The sequence below is a fragment of the Coturnix japonica genome, chromosome 19 (genome assembly GCF_001577835.2).
Source record: "Coturnix japonica isolate 7356 chromosome 19, Coturnix japonica 2.1, whole genome shotgun sequence".
NCBI lineage: Eukaryota > Metazoa > Chordata > Aves > Galliformes > Phasianidae > Coturnix > Coturnix japonica.
Genome location: NC_029534.1, coordinates 669,013 through 693,636, shown reverse-complemented (window position 1 = coordinate 693,636; position 24,624 = coordinate 669,013). Strand labels below are relative to the sequence as shown.

General features: G+C 46.8%; 1 protein-coding gene across 4 annotated transcripts in view; it reads right to left on the bottom strand.

Annotated features, from left to right (window-relative positions):
- Positions 1-24,624, bottom strand: part of CALN1 (calneuron 1) — an 89,348-nt gene that overhangs the window by 17,426 nt on the left and 47,298 nt on the right. For all 4 annotated transcript variants that reach the window (XM_015880964.2, XM_032448392.1, XM_015880965.2 and 1 more), the window contains 2 exons: positions 21,342-21,485; positions 12,834-12,946 (listed from right to left, as the gene is read on the bottom strand). In XM_015880964.2, coding sequence (XP_015736450.1) covers positions 12,834-12,946; positions 21,342-21,485 — 257 coding nt within the window. The remainder of the gene's footprint in view (positions 1-12,833; positions 12,947-21,341; positions 21,486-24,624) is intronic.

Below are 24,624 nucleotides of genomic sequence, written 5' to 3'. Positions count from 1 at the left end.
AAGACAGACAGAGCTGCTTTCCAAGAGCACAACAGTGGGTCTAAATAGCAAATGCCTATTCAAACCCACCATGGAGTTTACCACTCCATTCAGGTCACACCAAAACCACATTGCCTCACATTTTTCTTCCTTTCCCAAACACACAGCAGAAGCTCAGCAGAACCTTAAGTTTGGGAGCCAAAAGCAACCATTGCCTTTGCTGCTGGAAGAACCCAGCCTGCTCTTGGTGGCCTGGTGGTCACCAATACATGCATTCCCTTCATTACATGTTCCCTGCCTTCTGCAGAGGCACTGAGCACGCACTGCTTTCTCCCTGGATTCAATGTGAGTCAAACAGGCAACATCTGGCAAATGTTTTCACCAGAACTTTAAGCAACTCCCACTTTCATGCTTTTAAAATCACATTCATGCCTCTAAGCCACTGGTGACTCAGACCAGAGAGAGGACATTGAAACCTTTTCATAAGAACCAGGTAATGCTCTTTCTTGTTCCTCTCGACACAAGTGTATACTTATGCAGTGTAACATAAATCACAGCTTCACTCCTGGAAGGAGATCAGCTTTCCCACAGGCACATTACCAGTCTGTTATACATTTCTCATTCCCTTTCATGAATTGCCAGTTCCAAAAAGAGAGGAAAAAAGGAAGGTGCCTTGATAATGCACTGTTCAAGCCTGTTGAGTTTAATGAGAAGTGTTTCAGGCTCTTCAAATGGCTCCACCTGTGGTAACAAAGCAGCCAATATTCAGAACCTTCTGCCAATTTCCAATTCGTTGTCAGCTGGTTGAGCAGTGCTGCATGGCCTCCTGTTGCAGCACAAGCCAGGTAACCTGAAACTTCTCAGCTGAATGATCTGTGTCCATTAAGCCCCAGCTCTAATCAATAACATACAGAGGGAAGCAATAAGAAGCCAGACAGAGTACACTGAAAGCCTTCTCGCTCGGAAAGAAAAGAGCTTTCCAAAGAAGCCTTCACAGTGAGGAAGATGACATGAGGTCTTTGTCTCCAAAGCGGAGTCTATTTGCTTAGTCCTCTGAAAGCCTGACAGCTTCAGTTTAAATGAACAGAAACCTCCATGCAGCCTTTAAAGTGGTCAAATTAGACTTTGGACTTGAATACTACAGGATCACCTACAGGTCTGGGCCCTGATCTGCAGCCCCTGCTCTGCCAGTATCTCTTGGCACATGCTTTGCATGTTATCCTTGTTGCCAGTAGTAGGAGCCATCTCCAATCTGTTCAGCAGTGAGAATGGCTGTTGGCTGTGAAATGTGTGATTTGTAGTCTGTGGGTGAAGTTCAGCCTTGCAATCTTTCCTTTTACTTACTGGGCAGAGCTACACATCACTGGAGAAAGCAGCACAGAGGGAATCAGGGCAGAGCTACGAGATCCCAGTCACAATGCCAGCAGTGATGCCAGTTCTGCTTGCTCTGGAACAGCCTTCTATCCTTCCATTTGAGCCCATATCCATTCACCAACCTTCAGACTCCTAACATAACCCTCATAGTCGTACATTTTCCCACCTCTTCTGATTGAGGAGCTGCAAACTGGGGTCTGTGACCTTTCTCCTTGCCATTCTCTTTAGGTTCTCTGACTCCAGCACTTCCCTTTTAAGATGTGATGGAGCAGAACCCAACAGCACCCAAGATGTGAGCCCCACACTTGCTCACAATGACGAGCTCTATTTCTTTCACCGTTCCTTTCTGAAACTTTCCTATCTTCCCTCTTGCTGTTTTGACTAGTGCTGAGGGTTGAGCTGACATTCACATGGATCTATCTGTTATAAATAACCTGAAGATCTCATTCCTGAGCTGGTAACAGCCAGCTCAGAACTCAAAAGACACCCGATATGGAAAAGGCTGAGTGCCACTCAGAGTTTCCTTATTTTTGTCACAGAAAACGGGTACTAGATTATGAACAACAAGAACAGCAACTTTCTTCTCCCGGCCTAGAGTTAAGAACTGCATCTTGTTTAACACAGGACAGAATTACAAACACCCTGAGATGCAAGAGACCCATGAGGACCACTGAGTCCAACTCCTGGTTTGGTGGGGGGGGAAATCAGTTGGCAGAGAATCCACGCATTGACTTTGAGGGCACAGCTGGGTTTTACTGAGATCTTTTCAGCACAATACACTACATTCTACATTTTATTTGGATCCAGGGACTGTTGAGCCGAGCAAACACATTGCAGAACTGTGCCCTTTTCCTGCTGAGAGGAGTGAAGACTATCTTAATGCTTAGCGGAAATTATTTTTCTTGTTGACAACTAGCAGGAAAACCTGACACCAGCTGCTCCTTTTTGTGTAATTACCCATAGAAATCTGGATTGTTTGCCTCCTCCATGAATGGAGAGGAGAGATCGCTGACACAAACCATTCATCTTATCATGCTGTATTATCATAGAACTACAGAATGGCCTGGGTTGGAAGGGATCTTAAAGATCATCCAGTTCCAACTCATGCCGTGGGCTGGGTGCCCCCCCAGCTGAGGCTGCCCAGGGCCCATCCATGGCCTGGGGTACCTCCAGGGATGGAGCACCCACAGCTCTAGGCAGCACTACCATGGACTCACCACCCTCCTGCATGAGAATCCAACCTGAGCCATCCCTTCAGTCAAAATAATTCTCCTTTGAAAATACGCCATTTAATACTTAGACTAAAATTCAGTTTTCCTACTGAAAATACAAAGGGAAAACCAGATTGTTGAGTGTCATCTTTGGTCAGCAAAGGGGCAACATCTTGACATGATCTTTAGTTACTCCCTCAAATTCAGTGCAGTAGGTCTGAAATTCCCTCCATGTCCCACATGGGGCTGTGATCACACTCACATCTGAACTCACAGCTGTTTCATTGCTGAGTTTGACTAGACTGGAAATAGGCAGGAACAAAATAGGAGCGGGTCGTGAAATGATTTTTTTGTTGGTGCTGTGAAAGTGGAAAACAGCCATTACATACATAAAAGCCAAACATAAAATCATGAAATCAGGACTGAAAGCTTAGCAAATAAGTTGATTTTGCATTCTCAGTGTGTATGCAGGAAAATGACAGTGGAGGATTGGGAGGGGACCTGTTTGTCTAACTTTTATGATTATCTGAGACCATTTCCCTGCTTGGCAACCCTTCTGAGAACCACTTACTTCATACACAGTTCCACACGCACACAAAAATAAACCCGAGATAGAAGAAATCTCAGCCAAAGCAGTAGGAAAACGCGCCCAAACAGCAAAGCAAAGCAGCAAAATGCTCTGCAAAAGGTCGGGAGGAGGACTGTGCAAACCTCCCTGTGCGGCAGCTACAGCCCAGGCTAAGGAAGGTGCTACAGCAGAAAGCAAACCACGTGCCAGCGTTGTTTTGTTCATCTGAAATTGCTTGACACACATTTCAACAAGGTATTGATTGATCTCAGCAGGGCTGGATTTAAGGAACATCACAAAGGCAGCACTTACCCTCAAGAGCCAGCAACAAAAATCAGACCTGCGCAAGCGCAGTGTTTGTTTTTTCCCCCTGCAACCAACGCTTCCTGGTAGAACAAGAGATTGGTAAAAGGAATAAATGCACTCTGGGTGCTCTGCTGGGAACAAGGCAAGGTGGCAAAGCCCTCCTCTGCCTGCTGGGAAATGGGTGAGTGCTGGCATTGCACTTCCTAACCTGCTCAGGGCAAATGCTGGAAGCACAGAGGCAGCAGAAGCTGCATGTTTTGGTGTTTACAATGACATAATGCAGTGCTGTCTAACAATTGTTCTTTTTTATGTTATCACTTTGGATGGCTTTAAAACGATGGCTTTTCACACCCTTTGCTGCTCACAGCTGCTGGGATGTACAGCCAAAGGCTTTAGATGGAGGACAATTGGCTTTTCAACAGCCAAAGCCACAGCATTTACTCACAGCGTGTGTAACCTGTGGCTGCAATACTGCTGGAAGGGGTCATTCATCATAGCAAAAATGTACATACACACACACAGCACGCCTGCAATGATTCCCAATTATCCACACCACGGACAACCTGGAATCAGGAGCCTGATGTCTCTTTGTTCCTAGGGAACATCATCTCTGATTTCATTAGGATGAGAGTTTTGCTCTGAAGTAAATCAGATGCAATTAATAAAACAGATGGGGAAAGGAAGATGCACATGGCCAGCATTAAATCCATGCTGTCTGTGCTAAAAGCTCTTGGTGCAAGGGAAGCTGCTAAGTGTGGGGATGTGAAGGGCTAGTGAAGGGTTAATGAAGGCAGGTAGGGGTGAAGGCTGGGAATACAACAGGCTCGGCTGGTCCAGGGCTCAGGGAAATGGTTCTTTCTGCAGGAAGGAGTTTGCTTCTGATGCTGCCAAAGCAGTGACAGCCTGGGGTGTGTGCCAGAGCCACGTGAGCTTCACAACTGAGTTCTGCTCCGGGCTAAACCTGCCTGACCTCTGCATATCTTAGAGACATTGCAGCACTGCAAACACCTGAATCCCTTCCCAAAATCCTGAGCTGTTCCAGTGCTCCTAAGGCTGACAGGCACGTACTGTTGGGTGTTTAACAGGTGACACAGAGAGGTGGCTTCGGGAGCTTTTGAGCCAGTGCCACCAGAGCAGCAGGCAGATGACCTCATTCATTAGCCCCCACTGGGACATCGCTTACACTTCCACTGCCTGCAGGGGCTGCAGCCTGTCCCTGCTGTGCCACCTCACCTGGGATGGGGACAGCAAATCCTTCATCCCTCAGCACCATAAACCTGCTCAGATTCTATGGGGTTTGTTCTCAGGAAGCGTGAAAGCTGCAGAATGCATCAAAACCAAGAGTCATCCTAATTTAATTAAAAGTTTATCTTGCTGATCCGATCATATTCTAAGAACAACAGCCAGTTCTGCCGGTGTGATAAGATGGTTACAGGGATTTCAGAAGTCGTGCTTCCTTGGTACCTTACTACACATTGAGACAGTGCTCTAGGAGACCTTAGATTTCTGTTTGCTGCACAGACATAAAGAGTCATAGAATCGTAAGCTAACTTGGGTTGAAAGGGACCCCAAAGGTCATGAAGCTCCAACCACCCTGCCGCAGGAAGAGCCACCAACCTCCACATTGATACCAACCCAGGCTGCCCAGGGCTCCATCCAACCTGGCCCTGAACACCTCCAGGGATGGACGAGGCATCCACAGCCTCTCTGTGCAGCTGTTCCAGCACCTCACCACTCTAGTAGCAAAGACCTTCCCTCACATCCAACCTAAATCTTCCCTCCTTCAACTTAAAACCACTTCCCCTTCCCCTGCTGTTATCTGCCCTTTCAAAGAGTTGACTCTTTTCTGCTGATTCCTCACACAACCAGATGCGAGATCATAAAATCATCAAACCATTAAGGCTGGAAAAGACCACTAACATCATCTGGTCCAACCCCACCCCCACCAGGCTCCATAACCACATCCCTCAGTGCCATATCTCCACGGTTCTTGAACACCTCCAAGAAATGGTGTAAGAGAAATAAATAGCAGAGCTATGAGAAGCACACCCAGACACACGTTCTATGGACCAGAGCCCCAGGAAGATCCCCAGGTCCATTGGGATAAAAGAGTACTTTTGTCCCTTGTACAGGGCTGCAAAGCAAAGCCAGCGAGGCAAGTGCTGCACGCCTCTGCAATGTAAGAGAAGCATCCTCTCTGCAGAGCTCCTCGTGGACAATGAGGGGAAGACATGAAAAGATTGCTAATTAAAACCATTAACTGATTTACTTCTCCCCTGAGCCGTGCAGAAATAACTTCCCAAAGCAATAGCCAAAGCTCCTGCTTTTGCATTGCTGTATTTTAGCAATTACAGTGAAGAAGCAGGCAATCTTAGCACAATTCAGCACGCGCCTTTCATCTAGCAGCACAGCTAATTACTTCGACAGCATCTGCTCGTGGGATTATGTTACATGACGAGTGTCTCGCAGACTGATTTCTGACAGAGGGGCGCTCACCAGAATGCTTTGCCTTTCCAAATGTGGCCCCATCACCCTAAAAACTGTACCTGCCTTTGAGCAATGGTTGTTACCCGCTGCTATAGATAGAAAAAAACTCACAAATTTTCTAGGTTGGAACACAGGAAATACTTTAAGCTTAGGTACCCTGCCCCACTCCAAAGAGGAGAGAGACTTATGAATCATAGAGTTCATCATACTGCAAAGAATGTCACCTTTTTATTGTCAGAGATATTTTAAGTCAGATCTCAAAGTCTGTAAATGTCTTATTCATACTCAAAGCAACCGAGACTCCATCATGCAGCCGCCCCCAGTGACCTCAGATGAAGATATAATATTACTGCCTCTTCAAATCCAATTGGATTGTCATTACAGCCAAAAGATCCTCCAATTTGGTAAATATAAAGCATTTGGCTTGAAACACCTTGACTTTGTTCTTTGAAATTGTAGACTATTTTCAATCAACATCTAAATAAACGCCTTTCTTATCATTATGATCCAGCAATTCAAGAGATTCTAAAACCTAATTCCAGACATTAGGGCCTGAGCCCATCTCCAATATTACGGCTTTCCACTTCTGACTTCCACTTCAGTAATAGTTTGCTTCAAATTTATGGATCTATTTGTGTTTGGTCCTATTTTCCATTAGCTGGATCTTCTTCCCACTCTTTACTTTGTCACTATTATCAAGAAACATTTTCAGCCCTGTAGCAACAGAGGCTGTGAACCTCCAGCTCCAGGTCTCCAGGTTACAACCCCCTGTACGAACCCCAGTTAAAGTTCTCATAATCAAATATTTTATTCATCCTCAGCCATAGGGGAAGTTCTGCCAACTGACTTTCACATCACAAATTCTTCAGTATTGATTATTTTGGATGTAATTACTACACCAGCTTGGGTTTTCTACTTTGCAGGAGCATCACATTCATTCCAATGAGCGCCACTGAACATTCACTGCTTGGGTGGTTACACATCCGCTTGGCTCCAAATGGGTCAATGGTTCCAACCTTAATGAATCTATGACGTGCCCTTGAGGTAAGGCATGCAACAACTGCATGCCCCCTTCAGCACAGTGAGAAACCAGAGCCTGAGCATTTACCCCAAGGCAGCACCTAACAGATGTGCATCTATAACCGTAGGCAGCAGCAGTTATCAAACAGACAGAAAAAAGCCCAGGTGGAAGTGGAGAGAGTATTAGATTTTTTTTTCTAGTGCATTTTAATGGACTCTAATCAGCCACTCCATGTTGATTACCATAAACCTTTTGCGTCTACGCTTCATATGCAAGTATGCATGACGGTGATTGATACAGGCTTTTAACTCACCTAATTTAATTCCTGTACAGCAATCAGCAACCAGCTCTTTCTACAGCAATCAGACCGGCCCGTACAGAGATGGGAAGAGTTCGGATGGGCTTTATCCTTCCATACCCCTCCCTGCCTCCTGCTCCTTGTCACTCACAGCCCTCATTGTCATTGGCCACAGCCAGAAGGAACCCAGTGACACCCATCACGAAGAGAAGGGCTGTCAGAAATCTAAGTGATCATCCCTCAATATATGGATCGTGGGAAACTGGGGAGATCCACAGGAAGGCAGCAGAGAGAACAATTCACTGCTGCAAGGGAGAAAAACGTGCTCAAAAATGAGTTGCAAAGTTAACTAAACAACAACACATTCCCTTTCTGCAGAACTCCAGTGCACCTTTCTGAACAAACCAGCAATTCCTGAAGGACTTCATCATCACTTGGTTCTACAAACATAATATATTCCACTTTAGCTCCGAAACCGCCCTTGGGATTCAAGTACTTTTGAATGTTGGTAGGAAGAAGAGCTGCAGTCTATTGAAGGCTATTTGAGTAAGTACAGGAGTGTTTCTGACTTCAGCAGAGTTTTACATGCAGCCCACAATAGGGATGTGGCACCAGAAATATCCAAGGATGCAGCTGATAGGTAGCAGGAAGAAGCCAGCATTGGGGAAAGGATGTATTATGACCCAGCATTCAAGCCTGTTTTGTGACAGCACATACCCACATACCAGCTAGACACAAATCCTATTCTATGCTACTTATAGTCCTGCTGCTTCCTGACACCAAGGGTACACGTGCTCCCATGCACTGGCAGCTGAGGTGCATGGGTTTATCTCTATGGAGGATCACTGTTTCCAAAAGCCCTGAAATCTGGCACCTACGTGCAGCCTGTCTGCCTCCGTGACAGCTCTTTTCAGATTCCTCTCCTCTAAAAAAGCATCCATTTATTTCATTTGTCTTTTCATTGCTCTGTCACTCCCCAAAGTTGGAAGGGATTGAAGCACACGGGGAGAGCTGACGGACTGACAGTAACATGCTGTACTAATCATCCCCTGGGCAAACAGCCTCCAGGGGAAAAACATCTAAACTCACTCAGCAAGAGTAGAAAAACCATGCAAATCATTCTTTATTACTTTTTTCCCCATCTCACTGCTACATTCTGCTCTGAAAATGGCAGCACTTTCATTGGCGCTGTGAATCTGTGTATCATTCTGGCTTATCTCCCTTCTCAGCACTGAGACATCAAACATTGAAGGCATCTCTCCATCTCACCAATTTCACATGTATTTAATACCTCCACTGGTTTTCTTGGCTTGTTCTAGACTTCTATCATAAGCTTGGCCAACCTCTGCACCCTGATACATGTTAACTGTGAGCAAATCTACTGGGTTCCTTAACTGTTTGTTCTAATTATCACCTCATAGTGTCGCATGTTACTCAGCAGTGATGCTAAAACCAGATTTCCATACAGCACTGAAGACTACATCAAAACTAGCAGCTCTGCAGGCCCCGTGTATCTGCAGCATCACAGCAACCAGGGCACTCAGCAGGGCCACTCTGGGGTCACCCTGTCACAGCTGATGGACATCTGGGCACCTGCCATGGTCCTCTGCAGCCCTTCAGTTGCATTTTTAACAAGGTTGGGGTGTTTTTTAAGCTTTTCTTTTGCATAAAAAGGTCATTTTCCTTTATAAACACATCTGTTTGCTGTTAATAGTTGCCAACGCTTTTTGTCTGCTTGTTTTTTGCCTGTGAGTGATGGAATGTCCTTTTTCCCATTCTTCCCTTTCATTCTTTTGTTGTTTTTTTTTTTAACCTCAATGAAAAATTCGTAATTTTTGTCTACTGAAAACCCGGATTTGGAGGCAGGTCACTATGTAGATTACTATCCCAAAATGAGCATTTGTTAGGGAAAAAGAAACAGATCATCACCATGAGGCCTGTTTTAAACCAACCCTTTCCTGTCCTGTGTGCAAAGAGGAAGGACAGATCCTGAGATCTACTGGCTTAGGAATTAAAGAAACTTGAAATCCCTGGCAGGGCTCATATACAATACCAAGTCCCTCAGTACAACATCTAAACGTTTCTTGAGCACCTCCACATACGGTAACTCAACCACCCCTCTGATGGCACATACGTGGTGCAAAGACAGCATTGCCCCCCATCTACCATGGTCTGGCACCCAAACTTTCATCTGCAGAATTGCCATATTCAAATCCCTAAGTAGTAAGCAAGTCACTTGCATGGGCAGTAGGTCTGCACACACCATCAAGCTGTCTTTCCACCCCAAATCTCATTTTCTTCCTGTGTCTAAACCAGATGCAACTCAGCCCAATGGCAAAACTTGCCTTGACAGAGCCAGCATCAGCCCTGAGAATCACCCGGTACCCTGAACTGCAAGAAGGAGCTCTGTGGTTTTAACCCCTACTCAGAGGAGACTGGTTGGGCTCCTCAGAAAAAGTCAGCTTGAGATGATCCTTTAGAAGGCTGTAACAGCAACAGCTGAAATCCTGAAATCCAGGGGTATTTGCAGCAAGGCAGCTCACACCAGCAGACAATAATGGTGCAAGATGTAAAATCCTCCTGTGGTTTGGCAGCATCCCAAAACTGCACACGGAGGGTTTGCCATCATCATATTAACCACTTTGTGGGGAGAAGTGGAGAAACCTCTTGTACAGGGAGAAGCGGCATGAGGTATTTATAACAACTGCAGGACTTTGCAGGACGAAATCCTTCTCTACACAAAACCACCTTTGCAGAGAGCCAAGCTCCAGCCAGAGGCACACTCTGCTCACTCTGACACAGCCTTGTTCCTTGCCTTCCCTCCCACACCACTGCCTGCCAAGCATCTCCATACCCTGCCCTGTGCCATCGAGGTTCCCACACATTTTCTCCTTCATTTCACTCTATTAAAGCACTAATTGATTGACCAGATCATGAAAGCCCAGATCTCTCCCCCGGGATGCTGTTGCATTTGCAGTGACAACTGAAAACAGATTACGGATGGGCAGTTCCCAGCAAGTCATTAAGCATCAGCAGCCGTGCTGGGAGGACGAGACCTCCGTGTCCCATCCCAGCACGTCTCCCATCCCAGCACGTCTCCCTGCTCTGCCATGTTTGCAGCCAGCTCCCTGCACTCCCTCCCCAGCCACTGCTAGATGCAATCCTGCACTGCTGCATGTGGTCCTTGTTTTACTTTTGCTGCATGCAGGGAATAAAGTGCTCTAGATGAAGCAAGTGCTGTGCTCTCTCTGGGCTGCTCCTGGCTAACACTCATGCCTTAGATGTGTGTGGGGGCTTTGCTCACCCACCAAAGTTCCTGGAAAACTGGAAAAGCTTAGAAATCATGAGGACCTGTCCCTCCTCCTCCAGCCCTCCAAAACTGCAAGACAGTTCTACAATGAAAAACCAAGGAGATCTCCAAGCAGCATCTCCTCCCAGCCAGAAGCATCATGTTGGTATTCTGGTCATCCTGCTCCTGAAAAGCAGACTTATTTATCCCAAAACAAGCAGCCTCCTTCTGAGAGCCAGTAAATTATACAGGGTGATATCAAAGACGACGAGCGGATGATACAGTGCTGGCCCCGAGCACAAGACAAAGCTTCTGGATATCCTTGCTGGGGTGATGTGTCAGCACCAGCTGAAATGATGCTCCCTGTAGCTTCCATGTGCATGCAGCATAGGGAGACAGAAACAAATTGCAGGCAGCAGTTTGCTTCTTAAATGATCCCCGTGCAAAGTATTGACTCTATAAAACAACCTCATCATTGCTGCTGGGGACAGAGTTTGTTCTGCAAGCAATGCAAATGCAGCCCCGTTCTTTAACCATTCAGGCTTGTTCTGCCTTCAAAATGCATTTTAGCCAAGTCAGAGAGCTTTATTTTAATTAAAAGCCTCAAATTCAAGATTATCATTACTTCTGCTCCTGTTCTTACCCCCCAGGATTGTATATCCACTACACTATGCACTGTGCAAGCTATTTCACACCTGCTCCTTGAGGTCATGGAACCATAGAATCATTAAGGTAGAAAAAGATCTCTACGAACACTAAGTCCAACCCCACCATGCCCATAACCACGTCCCTCAGTGCCACATCTCCATGGTTCTGGAGCACCTCCAGGGATGATGACCCCTCTATCCACTGCTGCACCTCTCATTCTAAGGAAATAGTTCTCCTAAAACCCAATCTGAGCAGAGACCTCAAAGACACTAGGCAGGTTTTTGCACTCATAAAACAAAAAACCTAGGCAAAAACTGTAAATGAATACGAACACTCAGTTCCTGCCATTCTCTTTTTATCCCTCTTTCTGAGAATGGCAGGACACGGTGGACGGATTTGGATTTTGTTTGCCCCAAAAAAGAGCTAATATTTACCAGCAGCAATGTTTGCACTTCCCGTAATGCTCTTGATCTAAAGTGCTTTGCAGACCTGAATGGTCACGCACTGGAAACCCATCTGTACCAAACACAGCCCTCGGAGCACACAGCTGGAACTGCTCTCAAATATTCCCTGAGCTCTGGGAAAACAAATTCTCGTGCCCCAAAATTAATCAAGTAGTGTCTCTGCGAGCATGCAATGGCAACCACATCACTGCATATCAATGCCTATGCATCATCAACAACTGGCTTCAAGGCACCAAGCGTGAAGGAGTAACTCAGAGAGGGTGACAAAGCAAGCGATGCTCAACCAATACAGAGGGTAAAAGATAGAGAGGGAAGGGGATAGACACTCTACAAGGTGTGCCCATGACTCCATCAGGCTCCTCTGTCCAAGGGCACATTGCTGCCTCACAGACACTTCGTGCTCAGCAGGTGCCCAGGTCCTTCTCTACCCTTTTAGGAAGAGCTGCTTCCAATGGCAGCACAAGATGTCAGTGTATGGGTACACCTTAGTTCTCGTCACCAACAGTCAGCATGAGGATAAGAGCATTCTGAAACAGCACCTGGGGATGCTCTATGCAGAATGGTGCTTTGTGCATGCTTCATCTCACTCAGGAAAGACAGACTTCGTGCGATAAGAGAAAGTCAGTGTTTCCTCAGCTCTCCTGATATCATGGGTCTATATTGACTTGGCCTGAAACAGTGTTTGCAGGGATGATTACCCCCCTCCCTCCCTGTAAACAGCTGCCAGCCAAGCTGAGGGACCCAGAGAGCCATTCTAACTGGAGCAGAACTGATCGCTGCTACCTGAGAAAGCAGGAGTTATCTACCTCCAACAGACTGACATGACTCAATTTAAAGTCCCCATAGGAAATCACAGAAGGCGAATACATCCAAGAGACCCTCCATGTCTCTAACACAAGTCTCAGCCCAATCCTGCTTCTCCTTGGCTGACCATCACTCTTTGGGCAACACTTGCATTATGACAGACACACCATTCCTTTATTATTTCAAGCCTCTTCCACGCATGCTCTCCTCCTCCTTCCCATTCTTCCACCACTTCTACCTGCTCCCTGTCTCACAGCGAGGGTGTCCAAAGTAACATTTACACAAGCATTCACTTTTAGGAAAACATCCCGTGTTCTCCAACAAATCACTTCTGCAAGCTACCGATAGTCGGATAAAGTTGCACTGTAAAAAGTCACCACTTACCTGCCAGAATATGCTGTCTATTGTGTTTCCCAGAAAGCCATCTCTGCCTTCCGATGATACCAGCTTAGGTCCCAGAATAGTCATAAATTCATCAAAATCAACCTGGCCATCCCCTGGAATGAAAGAAAACGATCAGTGTTTCCACCCAAATACCACTTAGTACCAATGTGCTGCAGATCCAGGGCAGCCTGTTGGACATCATGAACCCATATGAGCACAGTGGCTTCATCAGCTTCATGGTGTGCGCAGACCCAAATTTGCTCTTATGCCAGTGAACAGTCCACACTGCAGCACCTGAAGACAGGAGCAGGTGATGCACAGATAGAGATGAACAGACCATTCTCCAGCCCTGGTGAGTTTACAAGCAAGTCACATCTCAAAACCCCACCATTTCCACCATTAGCACTACCAGGACTCTTCCTCTAAAGAGCTGCTAAAGAGCCAGGTCTCTGTAAAGCTTTTACAAGGCCAACCCCATCCTCCAGAGGAAGGGAGTGCACGCAGAGGGAAGAGCCAGACTATTACAAATCCACCAGGCATTTCATTTCAGCTTTCCATCAGCATCCGTCTCTTAAAAGCCCTGTGTGCTCAGCATGCAGAGCAGGCAGAGGAGACACAGCTTCAGTGCCATTAGTGGGGAGAGGAGCCTGCTCCTGCCATTAATGAACTGAGCCTATGCAGTCCCAAGCCCCGGCAGTACATTGTATGTTTTGTAAATGAGGCATGTGGCTGCCTGAACTATGGCCAAGCGTTATATCAAATACAGCTTTTCCCTTGTAGAACTTCTGTGATGCTTAATGAAAATAGCAAAAAGAGGAAAGAAAGGGGAAAAAAAAAAGGGAAATTTGTGCCTGTTGAAGCTAATAGGGCAGCTCAGTGCCCATATACCTCTCGTTACTCCATCTCTCTCTGGACATATCCTTCCATGTACTATTAGACCAGTTGATCATAGAATGCCCTGGGTTGAAAAGGACCTCAAAGATCATCCAGTTCCAACCCCCTGCTGTGTGCAGGGTCACCAACCAGCAACCAGAGCCACATCCAGCCTGGCCTTGAATGCCTGCAGGGATGAGGCATCCACAGCCTCCCCAGGCAGCCTGTTCCAGTGAGACAGATATGGGTGCATAAAGATACGGGCAGATTTATTAGCTCACCTTCAAGTCTGGAAGCAGAACCACCAACCACAGGACTTCTCAGGGTTGGTTTTATTTTTTTTCAACTTAAATTCAGCTGGAACTGACTGGATCCACCTCTCCATGGAGCTACCGTTCCAAATTACCAGGTGTGAAATGTGTCTAAAACCATCAGACCAAAGCAGATCAATGCGAGGGCTACTATTAAAATGTCACTATTGACTCCAGCACCTGCATCAGCCCCCTGTGACAGCCTCACCGCGTGCACCGCACGCTGCTCGCTATCAGTCCCTTTTATTATATTTCATATGCTTGATCTGAGCAGACACACCGCTGATTGAAATCTCTCCGCGTCCTTATCTCCGCAGAAACACAAAGTGAAAATAAGCACAGTCAAAGCGCTCCTTTGCCAGAACAAGGATATCTACACACTGAAAGGCTCTGCCCGTAATTGCTCTTGTCTCCACAAAAATACCCAGCAATGGGGGAAAAAAAGCCAGCAGGGATTCAGAATAGCTTTGATCCTCTAACACTCACGAAGACCCCATCCAACTCCAAGCTCCAGGGCTCTGCAGGGCTGAACTCTGCACTCATTTCTGGAGCAGGTTATTAAGCAGGAAAGGAAAGGGGTTGGGACCCCATCACTTGGAAAGCCATTCCTTAAAACATTTATGGGCTCTGGGAAGCTGCGCTCCTTCTGCTTTCCTCATGGGAGACATCAGTTTATGACATCAAGTCGGACTGCATCAGTCACAGCACAGTGGATCAGTTTGGGGAAGGTAATACAAGGTGACAGTGGGATCGGGGCAATTTGCATTGCAGCGCATCACTTCAAGGCAAAGGCAGTAAGAACAACGTACACTACGATGCAAATTGGGTCGAAGAAATTAGCCAGATTAGCAAGAAAACAATTTGCATTTTGAAGAGATCCCATTACCTGCCCGTGCATATATTAGGTCTATCCATACCTGACCCCAAAATACTGAGCAATTCAGTTGGAGTTTTCTACAATGTCACTTCATGCACAGAGGACAGGGAGGACTCAGTCCTACACGTGACTCAGAGGAAGCAGGTGCCAGGTCCTGGGCTCTGCAGCTGGCTCAGAACAAGGCTCTGGGTAAACCCTTGCTCATGACTTCCTTGTGCCTTTGCCAGGGTTCATAACTAACTTCATGGGGTTTAATTATCAGCTTAATTATAGCACTTTCCGTAGCCTCAGAAGAAAGATGCCATCGCAAATGCATTATTCCCTTATTGACTATTTTTTCAATTAAAACCACTAACTAGCAAGGAAACAAGACCCCATAACATTCTCCCTGGTAGAGATACCCCCTTAGCATTAATTTTAAGCTGCAGAAAGCAAACCTTCCCACCATCAGCATCTCAGGAGACCGCAGCATCAGAACATCAGGACAGAGAACTCACAATTTTGGCTGGAAATTCCTTTCACAATGTTCAACAGCCAGAAGAAAACACTGTAAAATAACAGCACATAGGCTCCAAATCTGCACGTAAGGTAAGGATGCATAGGCTGCTCTCCATAACAACATAATGCCCTATACCCAAACTCCTATAGTATCTGGAGACATTGAGAACACCCACCACCTTCTGGGTGCACACAGCCTGAGATTTGCCATGTACACTCAATAGATGCTCTCCTCCCCTTCTAAGTCACAGTCACACAATGCACTACAAGCACATGTGTGATGTCTGCACTGAGTGTCTGTTCCAAGATCTGCACTGGATGCGAGTCATCCCCACGTTTGGCATTCCTATGCCTACAGATGTGGTTTATATTCAGAGTGAGCAATGTGCAGCTTGAATAATCTCTGAACAGAAATGAACTCAGGGTTGGTGTTAAGGGCTGAGAGGAAGGGAAGACAAAGCCAGGCTGAACCCGCTCTTATATCCCCTGGTTCCTTCCCATGGCCCAACCAGCAAGCCTTGAATGCTGCCATTCCAGCAATCCTGGAGTCCCAATCCCTCTGTAGGTCCCCAAGCCTCCTCTCTCCTGCTGGTCACTACATTGGTGACCTCAGCACAACACCAGAGCTCAGCTTCACCTTGCTTTTTAAACCACCTAAACCACTTCCTTACTTACACACATCTATGCCCTAATATTCCTCTTTCTGCCTAATGCTTCCATTTAATCCTGGCATTAATGCCACTGTGCAAGAAGGGGGTTAGCAATCATGTGCCTGAACCTTGCATGACTAAAAATATGACTCAGAACATCGCTGGCCGCACCGTCAGAGATGAATTAGATCTGCTTATCATTACCAGCTCGTTTGCGTCGGCTGGGTGCTTATTGCTTCCAGATACCCACAAAGGTTGACTTGCTGCAAGGCAACAACTCCATTCCACCAAAAAAATAGGCAGATGTGATAATAGAAAGGAGTAGCAACTAGATGCACTGGGAAATGGGCTCTGTGCCTTCAACACCAGCCCATTTGTATCAGCATGGTGCCATCAGATCTCCAGGCCAAGGAGAACTCAAGTCACCACCATTCACTGGAGATGCTGAACTTCACCGGTTGCCTGCAAACAGCCCTGCCAGAGAGCTCTACTGACTTGAAGATGTAATTAAATGCTAAGCAGAGCAGCAGTATGAACCCCTGTGCCCTGCATCCCATGGGAGAGCCCCAACCCTCTGCCTTCAGCCACTGCTGTCTGTCTGAAGGTCCCTGGCTGGAGTGGCTGCCTCATAGGAAGCAATGAAATATTTATGGGGCTGGGAGAAAGGCAGCAGGAGAGGTGAAAGGAAAAGAGAGAGAAAAAATGTACATGAACTGCATTGCCCATACACAAGGGCAGAAAAGAAACTTGCACTGCTTTCGGAGCCTCCTGCTTTAAAGACCTGAGTGCTTCCTAAAGAAATCATCACCCCAGTCAGGCTCAGGATAACCAGATTCTTCCTCTTCCTGCAAAGTGTCCTGCCATGGCACCGGAGTGATGCATGCATTTAAATGGAGATGAGGATGTGCTGTGTGTAGACTGATAAGTATTCAGACTTTTTTTTTTCCCTTGCATTTGACCTCCAGAGCACAGCTAGGTGATATATTTAAAGTTAATGAGCTAGTCACTTGCAGCTCGGGTCCCGGGCGTGCACAACGCTCCTGTTTATTTTTATTCTCCTAACTGATAGCTGCAGTAACTCCATCCCACTCTGTGTCATTGCATGTGCCTGTAAGGTAACCTGGGCAATGATAACACAGGCAGCTGCTCCCTCACCTGACTGTCCATGGGCATGGGATGTACCAGCACTCCCCAGGATGGAGAAGTGTGACACCTATCTCCTGTTTGCATTCCCCATGGAGGTTTATAGAGGCTCTCTGATATCCCCTACCAAAGTACACACATATAAAATAGCAAAAAAATACACAGAGGGCACTACAGGCCAGTCTATGCAGGCAAAGATTCATCAGCAAGCAAATCTACCCCAACCCAACAGCAATACAACAGCAAGGAGAGGTTTTAGGGGGACACCTTGTACACCAACACCAACCCTGGAGGCCACCAAGAGCCAGCACAAATAGCTCCACAAAGAGCCCTCCAGAGCTATGGAATATTCCAAACTTCAATTTGGGATTAACACTGATTTTAATTGCTGAAGGGGAAGCTGCAGGAGGTTTTGCTGTTCCCACTGACGTATCACATAGTGTGACAAAAAGGTAGCAGGTAGCTCACTTGTACACTGATGGAGCTGCCTTGTCTTCCGCTTGATCAAAGTGTTTCCTATTTGTACTATAACAAACAATTTGACACACTGGGTAGTTTTTTTTGTTAGCCTGAAGTTATTTTCCCAGGGTACTGAAAAGCAGCTGCTCCTCTAATTAGTACATGGAGTGCTTATTTTATTCCATGGATGAAAGTGTCTGATGTTGTAACGAAACAGTTTGACACTTAAGTCACACATTCATCTATTTTATTGCTAAAGTCTGCTTAAAGAGTAGGCATCTTGAATAAGGCAACACATTTAATGTGCCATTTCTCTGCATTTTTATTAGCATTACTGCCAATAGGAAGGATATGGAGAAAAAAAAAATCACTTTGCCAGCAAATAAATATTTAAAATATTCTGCTTTCCACCAACTGACAGAACATTTCAGGTCATCCTCAGATTGGAGACAGAAACGTACGCACCTCTCGGAGTCTGCAGTGTTTATATCCATGCAATACCTCATTATGTCCAAGGATGAAGAAAATCAAGGGTATAAACTAAAGTAAAACCCAGCCTCTAGTTCCAGGTGTAAAATAAAACACGATGTCACTATAAGGCACAACCACTGGAGAGATGCCCATCTATCCCAAACAGCCTTCTGCTGGCAAATAGTCACACACCACCTCTAATAAGATGTAAGCAAAGCTCTGGTCTGATGTGAATCATGCTTGGAGCAATGGAAACACCATTCCTCCCCTTGCTCCCCCAAGAGAGGAGAATTGCTTCAAACAACCCTTTGCCTTCTGTTTCATTTCAGTCCTTTTCTCTCTTCCATCACAGCAATGCTACAGCACCTTCCAGTAGTTCATGAAAGGGGATTTCTGATGATTTATAAGCTTTCCCTGGAGACCTTGAAGTATTCCAAGTGTATTCTCATTTTTCACCCTAACCCAGTTTTTGTTCCAGCTGAACTATTTCTCCCAATGGCAGCTGTGGTTTCCCCCCATCTGGCTGGAGCAACCCTTACAGAACAGCAGGGGAGGAGGAACACAAGGCAGAGAAGGCACTATTTGGAAACACACTGGATACCACAACAGTATCCAATGCATTTCCAAAGAGTGACCTTGCATCATAGCATGAAAGCTCAATGCACGAGTAACCCAAGTGTTCCACCATCTTCATGGCACAGGAGAGCCATACCCCCGTGGCTCCCATAGGTAGGAATCCTCCTCCTGGAGGACATTCAGAAGCTGTCGAGCATCTTTGGCATCGCCCCACCGACCATCCCCATGGGCAAACTGACTTGTTACCCTCATTTCCACTCATCACCACAAGGGCTGGGACACAGCTCAACACACCTGCTACATTAACACATCCATCATTCATGGAACCCGCAATACTTGAAAGGAAATTACCCTTTGGGAGTTGGTTGGGACTCTGAAAACGTTGCTGGGGAAGCAGAGGATGCTGCCACCTGTCCCCTGTCCATGGGCAGCTCTGGAGCTGAGCCCTGTGTTAATTGCTGTGCTGGGTGAGATCCCTTCTGGCAGGAGGTAACATACAGGTGTGAAACGCTCCCATTCTATTAGCTACACACACCTATAAAAGCACTCCAGCACACTGCAAGGTGTTTTATCCACCCAGGTCCCATCATTTTGCCACCCCAAATCCTGACCCTGACCCTCCTTCCTGCAGGGTGTGCAAGGAAACCCAGACTCAGAGCAGCTCTAATCACTCGATATTAGAATACCATCAGTTAAAAAAAATCCCCGGCAGACACCCTGCCATCCTGCAAGGAGAACTCGATCCCAAGGTAACACCTGATGAAAACCACATGCTTGCAACTTGGTTCGGTCAGACTGGTTCGTATGAAACACAAAGCGCTGCCAATTGTATTACCTCATTATTAGCAGACACTGGCAGCAGCCCTGCGTGGAGATCTGCCGTCTGGCTGCACTAACTGCCGGCACCTCATAACTTATGTGGGGTGTGCAGGAGGACGGCTGCCCCTCTCCTGGTTCCACTGCCCACAGGACTCTGTGAAGGGGAGGAAAAGCTCTGCAGCCCTAAAGTGGAGTATATGGGGTCAGGCTGTCCTTGGGAGCGTGGGGTATGTGTGGCACCCCAGGGCTTGCTGCGTTCAAGCCCTGCTACTGAACAATGTGCATATGTAGTGTGCAAGGAAGGAGGGAGCTGTTGCTGGTTCTCACTGTGAAATCACAGCAAAAAATCCAGACAAGTCAAGATAAAAATCCAAGACAACCCACCAGAGAGAAAGCAGTCATAAGCCACATAATATTAATTCAAGCCGAACAGTATTAATTCAACTGGCAGGCAAGGTAAATCTTTCACATAACATCCCCCTATTCGCTCAGTGCCTAAGGAATTTCCCATTCCCCAATGCTGTCTTAATGTCTGGCCCACGCAGCCTCCCCACATCACAGCTTTGTGTCCTGGTCCCTAAGCTCCTGCTCCAATTGCTGCAGCAGCAGGTCAATGGGATGGAGACCCAAAGCAGAACCCATCATCCCCACATTGCATCCCTGGAAGAGAGAGAGGGGATCACCCCCACCTTGGCAGGAAGCACGCTGAGCTTTCTGAAAGCCCTCGGACAGGAATTCAACACCTTCCATCTGCAGCCCATTACTCCACATTGTAACTCCACCTCTCGGTTACAGGTCCCGGAGTGCAGAGGGAAGAGAGCCAAAGTCTCAAGTCTGTGAGATTGAGAGTTAGGGAATAACTGGAGATGAATCAGGATGGAGAGCCAAGCGCACAGCGCTCTTTTTCCAGGAGAGCACAGAGTTGCAGTAAAAGACCCCGTGAGTTGGCGCCGCGCTGAGTCTGGCCTATGTGAAGTCTAAAGAGAAGTCACCTGGCCTGCTAGGAAAGGCCGTAGCATAACAAGGTGCAAACAGCAACATCTGGGGAAAATGCTTTAAAAAGTGATATTTTTTTTTTCCTTTTCTTTCAGGAAAGATCACCTCAAATATGAATAACTCCATTCATTAGGGTGTGTGTGTGCACCTCCCTGCGGGACAGCCTCTAAACTCCTTTGAGGAGGTGATCACCACAGCCCTGCATCCCCCAGGGGACGTTCTGCTCCTATGCCCCCCCCCCCCAGGGATGTCTCAGCTGTCACCACCTCCCAGGGGCTCTGTTCCTAGTGGTCCCCCAAGGATGCTGGTGTCACATCAACACACCCAGCACTCCCCTTTAGACCAGGTCTGCATCTGGTTTGGTGCCAACTCCATCTCCCTTTGCTCCATGCTTTCACCCTGCTATATCAGAGGAAGAAGGCTGGATCTGCATCCCAGCTCTCTGCACCAGGACAGCATCCCTCCTGCTCCAACCAAGGACATTTTGAAGGCAGCCCGCTCGTTGTGCTCTGCTCTGATTGTAGCATTGCAGCAGTTAACAAGTCCCCCCTGGCTCCAGCATCCTGATGCTGCATTTTATCGTTGTTCCCGTTAATGGTGGGTTCTGTTTCTTTTATTACCTCTTGGTAATCATTTGAGGAGCTCTCACAGCAGGACGTTCCTCAAGATCATTTCACCCTCCTAAACTTCTCCATCAAAACCCAGCAACATTTCATTACGGCGCAGCACTACTCCCATCCACAGCATCTTTCACTCACAAGAAGCAGTGAGCACCCCAGGACCACGCTGCTTGCCAAGTGCCCAAGTCCCATCCCAGTAAGCAGTGAGGACTCACCATCCATGTCCAGGCGTTGCATGATGATCGCCAGCTCCACCTCGCTGGGCATGTACCCCAACGAGCGCATGGCCATGCCCAGCTCCTGCTTGGAGATAAAGCCATTCCCATCCCTGTCCAGCACCCGAAAAGCTTCACGGATTTCTGCAAAGGAGAAGAAAGGAGGAGAGTTATTATGGTGACAGACATTCTCATCAATGTATCTGTGCATACGGGATGAAGATGCAGCATATATTGCCTTTCCTAATGCGAACATGGCATATTTGATCATTTCAAGTCAACGTAATGATATCTAACGCAGTGACATGATCATCGAAGCATATGCTCACACCTCTGTATGCAGATAGATATGTACAACAGCACAAACACTCATTTTCCCCACTAAGCATCACTACTAAATTCAGTATTCAGCACAGATGGATCTCCCTCCCTTCTACAGCATCTGCCCTGAAAGCCATCCTGCTCCACTGGAAAGCACTGCCCTGCATTGGGCTCCTCCAGCAGCCCTATCTCATGCCTCAGCATGTCTGCAAGGCAGGCAGCATTGCTCCAGGTCTTACCAGGCTCTGACTTCTTCCCAGCACAACTGCAGAACAGCAGCAGTTGGGTGCACCCCCTGCAGGGCTCTGCAGCCAGTTCTCCAAGCACCACAAAGGTGGGTGTACATATTTTAAACCAAACCTAAGCAATTTCCATCTCTCCTTCTCCCCAGCTTCTCTTTAATTTACAACTGTTTTACAGCAATAAACAGCCTCGGATCAATAAAAATGCTGATGGTGTCAAGGGAATCATTTCCATCACTCTCCTGCAGCCTGGCTCAGCTTCTGGCATCTGACTTTGGTTTGCTTTTTCATTCTGGCATATCCCCCTTCTGCACCGACATCCCCTGGTACAGCCCAGATCCCAGCCCTGCTCCTCACAGCCTTCTCTGCTTGAAGCCCACTTCCATGTAGAGCAGCCACTACCATAACTCCTTCCAGCACTAACCCCTGCACAGCCCCAGGAAAATACAGGACCAGGGATGATGCTTATCCCCCCTGGGAAAGCACAGGGAGCTCCCCAGCGCACCAAGAAACATTTTGTCAATGTCTTTGCTAATGAGTTATCTAAAACTTTACAACTCAAAGGCTGCCCTTAAACCACCTCCCATCAAAATTCACCACCTCCCTTGGTGAGGTGCCTGGCACCTCTGTCACCTCCTGCTTCATCTTTACTGTGACTGTGGTTATCAGGACAGGACGTGATCAGTTTTTAACCCAGCCAACGAGCTGACCAATGTACATAGGGCAGACCCTACTGATTTCAATGAACCTTGTGCCAGATCTGTAACAGATACACCATGGGTGTAGCTATAAATCAGCTGTGGCTTCCTTAAACTGAATCACTTCCCTGGATCCACCTCATCTCAGTGGTATGGAGAGGTGCTGGGATGGAACACAGAGAGCCTTTGGAGTAGGAACAAATCCCATCAGACACTGCCAGCTGTAGTGAAATCTATTTTCATACGATGTGCTGAAAGCTAAAGTGCAGTAAATATTACTTCAAAATCAATTATTTTTAAAATAAACTTCTGACAGCTGAAGACACAACCTAAAAATACTGCAGGGAGCCAAGGAAGTGTTTTAGAACATAAAATATGAATCTACCTTCAGAAAAGTTTAGACTGATCCAAATTACACAAATAAACTACATCAGTACTGAGTCTTCACAGCGGGGCATATGAGTGCCAGTCCAACAAGCGTTCTCTCCACACACACCCATTTCAGAAGGTGCACAACAACATCTGAACCTCAGCTGAAGGACTGAAGGTCCCCCCCATTTGAATTCCAGCTCTGCTCCACACCTCTCCGATAAGTGAAACATCCTTCACACACTGACACCCAACCCCAAACAGAGCTTTCTCCACTCCCAGACTATAAACACCCCTTGTGCAGAGGTATATTTGCAGAGCTATTTATATAGGCTGAACACACCGTACACGTAGCAGCTATGACCTCAGCCAGTGCTTCCTCTTTATCTTTGTATGTACCATCACCTCCTTATCAACTCCTTGTTACATTGATTCCTTCCCCTCCGACACGCTGAGCATCCACCCCAAGCACAGCCCTGCCAGCACCACCCCAATGCCATCCCAAACAGCATCCTGTGAACCCACAGCACCCTGACTGGCCCTCACCTTCATTTCCAGCTGTTCAATTTCATTACCCAAAGCTAAAAATACATCAGCACTTTCCCCATATGACTTTTCCAAATAAGTCACCATGGCAACTGATGCTCCTGGCTCAGAACTGGGCACGGATGCGTCCACGGAGTGAATCTCTCAGCAGAGATGCTGCATGGACCTGGGAGAAAGTTTGAGCTGCTCTGCATGGGGATGGACTCTGCACTGGGTATAACTACCACCCTAGTGAATGTTGTAATTGCACTGTAACTACCAGGCCCTAAGTACACAGCAATTACTATCAGAGCCCTATATGGTTATTTCCATTAGGACGACAAGAGGAGGAATCCCACCACCATACATCTTGCCAGTTGTCTCATTTGCTTAATTGCAACTTTGGGCACCAAAGTACAAACTGAATGATCTAAAAGCTGCAAATAGCACGTCCTTGAGTGTAGCGTTCAGTGAGACTCGTAACTACTACGCCTGATAGAGAAAATGGGAAGTTCCATCCCTCCATCTGCTATTCTTACACCCCTATTTAGCTGCAAACTATAAAGTGTCATAATATCTACGTTTTTAGCCTAATTGAAACATACCCCTTCCCACCTCCCAAAATATCTCAATTAAAAGTGCCAAAGCATTTCACTTGGTTAACCCCAATCCCAGCAAAACCGTCCTGCATCCCCAAATCAAAGCACTTTGCTGCAACCTGAGGCCACATCGACCTACCCCACTACAGCATCACCAAAACCATGTATGGACCAACACTGCTGCTGGGATCAGGGTATAAATGCTTGGGGTTAAGACCCAATAACACTTGGCCCCAGCTCTACAGCAGCTTGGACAGACGCGTTCTTACAATAAGAGGGAAAGCAAACTGCTCATCATCTTGGTGGAGTATCTTGGCTTGGAAAGGTCTGCATCAAAACAAAGTGCCCTGCCTTGTTTCTCCTTGGAGGGACTGGGCTTTTAATACACAGTTTGGCAGGACCGTGGTTGTTTTTTTGCCTTCCATGGTAAAAATATTATTTGTGGAAATCACATTTCCTGTGGTTATGTTCCCAAACACATTCAACACTTGCCAAGTAACCTGCAGGAATGCATTGCTACCATAGAAAT